Source organism: Paramisgurnus dabryanus, chromosome 3 (assembly GCF_030506205.2).
Source record: "Paramisgurnus dabryanus chromosome 3, PD_genome_1.1, whole genome shotgun sequence".
NCBI lineage: Eukaryota > Metazoa > Chordata > Actinopteri > Cypriniformes > Cobitidae > Paramisgurnus > Paramisgurnus dabryanus.
In genome coordinates this window covers 3,817,343-3,824,269 of record NC_133339.1, presented here as the reverse complement: position 1 = coordinate 3,824,269, position 6,927 = coordinate 3,817,343, and the positions used below count along the sequence as shown (strand labels likewise).

The window sequence follows — 6,927 nt, the reverse complement described above, 5'->3', positions numbered from 1 at the left end:
TTACCTTAGATGTCTTTATAGGCACGTTTTGTTACAAAAGCTATACTGTAACTATTTATTTTGTATATTGTAAAAAAAAGTGTTTATTTTATTAGTTTACCATAACAGCATATAACATCTAATTAATAACATATTATAACAGACATACATAATCAATTATAAGAGAACTTTTAGACAATATTTTTTCCAAAAAAATCTTGTATTAATTGAATTAATTTTACAAAACCCCACATTAAATCTTTACCTTCCCTTGCCTGATGCAATAGATTGGTTAAAATGGTTTGCTCTTTTTCTAGGCAGGCGAAACAAAGAAGCTCAACCGTACTGAGTAAACTGTATCCACAATATATACAATCAGATTGACGCAGGTCATTGCCGACACAACAACCTTGTTGTCCCAGAATATGAATCCTGGTAATTCTGGAACGTTTCGGAAGTTGTAGAGTGGCCATATAACCACTGCCGTCATGTACATCATAACCGCCAGCACATTGTAACCCACCAGAAATTTCTCAAATGGAAAGGGGAATCGTGCCAACAACCTACAGATTGTCAGGAGGATGATGAGAAGAGAGACGATGAAGCAGATGGAGTAGACGGCCACACACCACTGCAACCCAGGAAAATAACTGTAAAAGTTTGAGTCCAGCGAGATGAAGATGATACAGGCAACAAAGGCCTCCAGAACCTTCAGTAAGCCGGGCACAGTGGACAGGAACCCGCTGATCTCCCCGGGTTTCGCTCTGGTTAAACTTATTTCCACTGTGTACAGGATGAAAGACAAACAGGACATCACAGATGCCGCAATCTCATGAGCGCACGTCGAGCACGCGAAAAACCTGGGGTAGATGGCCGAGGCTGCCAGCACCATCAGGGAGGCCAGCATCGCAAACACCGCAGTGAAGTCATCCCAGGAGATGGGCACCTTGGTATTAAGGCTGGTGAACTCCAGAATAATGATGAGGAGGGTCATAAAACAGCAGAAGCACCAGGTGAACATGCACCAAACCCAATATGAAAAAGTTGAGGGGCCCTGAGAAGCCGCCAGACTGAAAGTGATGCAGGTCAGCACAAATTCGAAAATCCGGACAATTCCGACCGGTGCGGTAACGGATTTGGTGTTCAGGGTTACCATGGTGAATGGAGTTTATTCACTTAAATTGAGTCTCAAAAATGATCTGGCACCTTCAGTCTTTAAAATCAAAATCTGTCATCAGTTTAGCTGCTTCTCTTTGATAGGTCTCTCATACTTGCTCACCATTCCAGTATAATTTTCTATTTGGCTTTTGCACTGTTGTCCTGTCACGTCCTCCAGGTTAGTGTGCACGTAATGTCCATGTCTAGAAAAGAAGTACAAGGAGGGGCAGCACATTGGCCACATCCTCTGATAACTCATTGTCTTATTAACTAAAGCTATAGCAAATGGGCCGTGATTTGTAAAAGTCCAAATGAGTGAGGGGAAGATAAGACACAGGGTGGATCTCGTGTAAATGTAATAAAAAATCTTAACAGTAAAGGTTTATGTTTGTCATATATATTCCGAAACACTCATTTGTGAAATAGGGCTATACAAGATAGAGAGATGAGTATGATAAGAAATATGTGTCAAACAAAACTAAGGACAGCCAATGATGCTGGGATTTTTTCTAACAAACCCAACTAGGCTAAATTAACGCATGTCCATAATTGAAACAACCCAGCATTTTTGTTTTGAAACCATATATATATCTCCGGAACTGTTTTATTAATCTATATTTTAACGTTGGATTTTATTGTTTTATGTGTTCACTGTACTGTCACAGTCTTAACTTTGCACACCTGATGTGTGTATTCTGTGATGGTTGAATCGGCGACGTGCAGCACTCCAGAGCACTGTGTAGCATGGTCGGGGCTTGCCGGTGTGCAGTGCACCGTTGTGACTGTGGACCTACTTCGCTCGTGCTCCGGATTTAATCAGCCTTGGTGCCGGTGGATTCGTTTGCTCTGTCCTGGATTTTACCTTGCTCTGGCGGCATTCTCCGCAACTTGCGGCTTGGTGTCGGTCTGTTGACTTGGTTACTCAGTCTGCTGGAGTTATTGTTTCATCATGCGATGCTGTTGGATTTTTGCAGTTATTTTCGTAACTCACTTGTGGTGATCTGATTTGTTACCATCTGAATCTCGACATGATAAGGTACTCTCTCTCTGAACTGATTTCACTTCGCCACTGTTTGCCGCCTGCAAGTTGTGTTCAAAGAAATTTGCGCGTGATGCATCTTCTGCGGCGACCGAAATACTGTCACCGAGGTTTACGTCATAAATTTCTCACAACAGCATCTGGAATTAACATTCTCTCTACCCGCTTTCAGCATCCTGCGACGCGTGTGGATAGTCATAGTATTCGCCCTGCAAATCTACGTTATCCACCAATAACTAGAACTTGTTCTGTTAGATTACAACGTGACTCTATAAACTTTGCACACTTTAATGTCCGTTCACTGAACAATAAGACGGCGATACTACAGGACATTATAGTGGATCGATAGCTCGACATTTTATGTCTCTGTGAAACCTGGCATCAACAAAATGACTTTGTAAATCTTAATTTGACAACTCCACCGAACTATATGTATATTGACAGACCTCGGTTGACTGGGAATGGTGGTGGTGTCACAGGTCGGAGAAGCGGACCGCCCCTGTCGCGGGTCACGCTTCCCCTAGTTCCACCACGAGGAGGTCCCAAAACACCCCAATGACCAGACAAACAAAGTATTAAAATTTAACAACTTTTATTAAACGTTAAAATAGGGGGAATTAAATAATTAAAAGGACATCATCCTCGGCCCTCAGGTCGTCATAGCGAAAGGGGAGTGGGGGCACCCGTCGGGGCAGAGAACCTGGCCACTGCGCACCCGAAGGGTCCCAACGGGCATATGCCTTTCCTCACGCCCCGCAGACTTCAAATGGCCCGGGCTTCCTTGCAGCCCCCTGGGTCTCGATCCGGCTTCTGTCAAAAATATAAGGCACAGCACAGCACTCCAAGCGACAAGCGCACACACACAAGTGAAGACAGGGACCCACCCACAGCACTACACCCACACACTTCGTGAATTTAAGAATGAAGCCGCCCTCAAACTGGAATGCCGTAAGGGCGTTGGACTGCCTTCCGTGGGGGTAGAGTTGGGCAGGAAGATAAAGGCACAGAACCGCCTCGTGTGATCCCGATGAACACCGCGGCTCGCCCACGCTTGTCTCTCCCCGCTCGGTGGGGCCGGAATGATTAACACACAGAACAGGTAATGTTTCGTATTGATTTCAAGGTGAACAGCAATACTAATCACATGACTGCTTCACCTTTAAAGCAGCTCCGCGGCTCGGCCACGCTGATCTCTCTCCGTTTGGTGGGGCTGGAATAACAAACAACACAGAACAGGTAATGCTTCGTATTGATTTCAAGATGAACAGCAATATTACTCACACGACTGCTTCACCTTTAAGGCAGCTCCGCGGCTCGCCCATGCTTATCTCTTCGTTCGGTGGGGCCGGAATGACAAACAACACAGAACAGGTAATGCTTCGTATTGATTTCAAGATGAACAGCAATATTACTCACACGACTGCTTCACCTTTAAGGCAGCTCTGCGGCTCGCCCACGCTGATCTCTCTCCGTTTGGTGGGGCCGGAATGACAAACACCACAGAACAGGTAATGCTTGCACCCTTTGGGCCTCGGTTGCAAAACAACCACTGTTTTCCTCCCCCTCGTCGACTACTCCACGCTTAGCGTTTCTTCTTCACCTAGTCTTTCAGTTCCAATCCTTGGTGGCATCCAACAATCACAGGCACAGAACACCCTCACCAGAGGACCGCAGCCAAAAAAAAGAGAAAGACACAGTCGCCAAGCACTCGTTCTCTTCCCGTGGAGCTCTGCTATCCGAAACAGCCACGACTCTTTCCTCTGCGCTTCTCTTGGGCCCGCACTCTTTCCGTCCGCTCTTAGAGCGTTCCACGGATCAACGGCGCCCTCGGCGCTTTACAGGAAGTGTAAATAGTGGTCCGCCTTAGGCGGAGCGGAGCTCGCCCCGGAAATCAGCTCTCCTCTCAACTCTTTCTCCCTTTCTGTGTTTTTCTGGGCCTATTTATGTGTCCCTTCTGCCTGCATCCTCCAATCGTGAGCCGCCATCCACATCTTCCGCACCTGCTTCTCGTGAGCTCAAATTGTGCTGCCATGGGAACCAGGAAGTAAAATGGGTTAAAAATTTGGTCCGGGCGGAAACCATCTCCTTCATTTTGGTTCCGCCCTATATAGTCACCCCGTGACAGTGGTCTTGCTGTCATTTTTAAATCTGATATATCAGTCTCTGAAATTACCATCCCTACCATGTCATCTTTTGAGTGCATTGCTTTTAAAGTTAATGCTGCTGTTCAAGTTCTTATCCTGTCCATTTACCGCCCACCTAAACCTAATCCTCTGTTTAACAAGGGAACTTACAGAACTTTTTGCCCTGGCCAGTTCTATTTGTCCAGCTATGGTTCTTCTAGGTGATATTAACATTCATGTGGATAATAAAACATGTTTAAACACAGTTCAGTTTATGGACACGTTGGATTGTTTTAACATTACTCAGCATGTTAACTTTCCCACCCATAATAAAGGCCATACACTTGATTTAGTGTGTTCAGTTGATGTGGACATTAACCAGCTTGAGAGCCACGAATTACCTATCAGTGACCATAAGCTTCTTTCCTTTAACCTACCTCTCCCTTCCTCAAAACTAGTCTCTCAAAGGAGAGTAATTAGTTTTAGAAATGTTAAGAATATCAACTGTGATCATTTTGCAAGTTTAATTTCAGAACATCATGATTTAAAAACTGTGGAAGATTATAATTCTGTCCTATCATCTACCTTGGAGGTTCTTGCTCCTAGGAAAGAACGTGTTGTCTCATTTTCAAAAACATCACCTTGGTACACTAGTGAACTGAGATTACTTAAAGGGAAAAACAGACAACTAGAACGACAATTTAAGAAGTCAGGATTAACAGTCCACAAGCAAATGTTTGATGAGCACTTCTCTCACTATAGTGAGGCACTCAAGGTGGCAAGAGTTGAATAATACTCAAACATTATCAGTAATTGTGATGGTAACTCAAACAAGCTCTTTAAGACTATTAATCACATCATTATACCAAATAAGCCCTCCATATGTCCATATGTGCAACAGTGTAATAGGTTCATGAACTTTTTTGTGGAAAAGATTGAGGATATTTATAAATCTATTGACTCTGCCCCTTTGGCTATGCTAACTGAGGTTTTAACACCTGCTTCCTCCTCTGTATTTCTTTCTGAGTTCATTACTGTAACTGAAGACTCCATCTCAAAAGTAATAATGACAATGAATTCTGCTACTTGTATCCTTGACTCTGTACCAACCACTGTTCTTAAGGGATGTCTGCTGACAATCAGACCCCTTATAGTCAATATAGTGAACACTTCTCTCACAACTGGGATTGTTCCGCCAGAACTTAAAGTCGCAGCTATCACACCAGTCCCTAAAAAGCCTGGAGGTGATACACTTGATTTAACCAACTATAGGCCTATATCGAATCTTCCGTTTTTGGCTAAGGTTTTGGAAAGGGTTGTTATGTCACAACTACATTCCCACCTGCTCCAGTATAATCTCTTAGAACCTTTTCAATCTGGTTTCGGTATAGGACATAGTACTGAAACTGCCTTAGTTCGAGTAATGAATTATCTTTTAATCTCTGCTGATTCTGGTGCTGTAACTATCTTGGTTCTATTGGACCTGAGTGCAGCGTTTGATACAGTATGCCATGACATACTACTTGACAGATTAAAAACCTGGACAGGCATCTCGGGCACTGTTTTAAAGTGGCTAACTTCTTACCTCACACATAGATCTCAGTTTGTTATCCTGGGAAATAACAAATCTGATATTACTCAGGTTCGACACGGTGTACCTCAGGGGTCGGTACTGGGTCCCACGCTCTTTAGCATCTATATGTTACCATTAGGGCAAATTATTAAGAAATATGGCTTAGGCTACCACTTTTATGCTGACGACACCCAGATTTACATCAGTACAAAATCTGATGCTGCAGTTACCTCTAATGTCCTTACAGCCTGTTTACAAGAAATAAAATTTTGGATGCGTCAGAACTTTTTAAGACTCAACAGCTCTAAGACCGAGATCCTTTTTATTGGCACACCGGCTACCATCAAAAATGTCAGAATTTTAATTTGAAAATTGATAATACCCCCTCTGATCCATCCTCGCAAGTACGTAACCTTGGTGTGATATTTGACACTAACCTGACCTTAGAGGCACATATAAAGAGTGTTGTTAAAATGGCATTTTATCATCTTAAGAACATCAGTAGAATTAGGTCTTTCCTTTCTGATGCTGATGCTGAAAGGGTTATTCATTCATTTATCACCTCTAGAATCGACTACTGTAATTCCCTTTATTCTGGACTACCTGCAAAATCTGTCAAACGTCTTCAGTATGTTCAGAACTCAGCAGCACGAGTTTTAACACGTACAGCATCATACCAGCACATTCAAGGTGTTCTATACAATTTGCATTGGCTTCCGGTGCAGTATCGCATTGATTACAAAACATTAGTTTTGACTTATAAAGCGGTTCAAGGGTTTGCCCCTTCTTACATTGCTGACTTAGTCAGCATTTACACACCTTCTCGTTCTCTCCGTTCTGCTGACTCTCTCCACCTTAACCAACCTTCTTGCAGATTAAAAACTATGGATCAGAGAGCATTTTCATGTGCCGCGCCAAGGCTATGGAATGCACTTCCTCTCTTTGTTCGTAACGCTCCCACTTTAAGTTCTTTTAAGAAATCGCTTAAAACACATCTTTTTAAGACTGCTTATAATGTCTAACTTTTTATGCCAATTGTTGTTTTATTTGATTTC

The 6,927-nt window shown here is 43.1% G+C and overlaps 1 protein-coding gene across 1 annotated transcript; it reads right to left on the bottom strand.

The window, feature by feature from the left end:
• On the bottom strand, window positions 1-1,217 carry LOC135768365 (myeloid-associated differentiation marker homolog). Its single transcript, XM_065277604.2, has one exon. It carries the CDS (start codon window positions 1,133-1,135, stop codon window positions 293-295), a length of 843 nt encoding a protein of 280 aa, XP_065133676.2. The 5' UTR covers window positions 1,136-1,217; the 3' UTR covers window positions 1-292.
• Window positions 1,218-6,927: the final 5,710 nt, after the last annotated feature.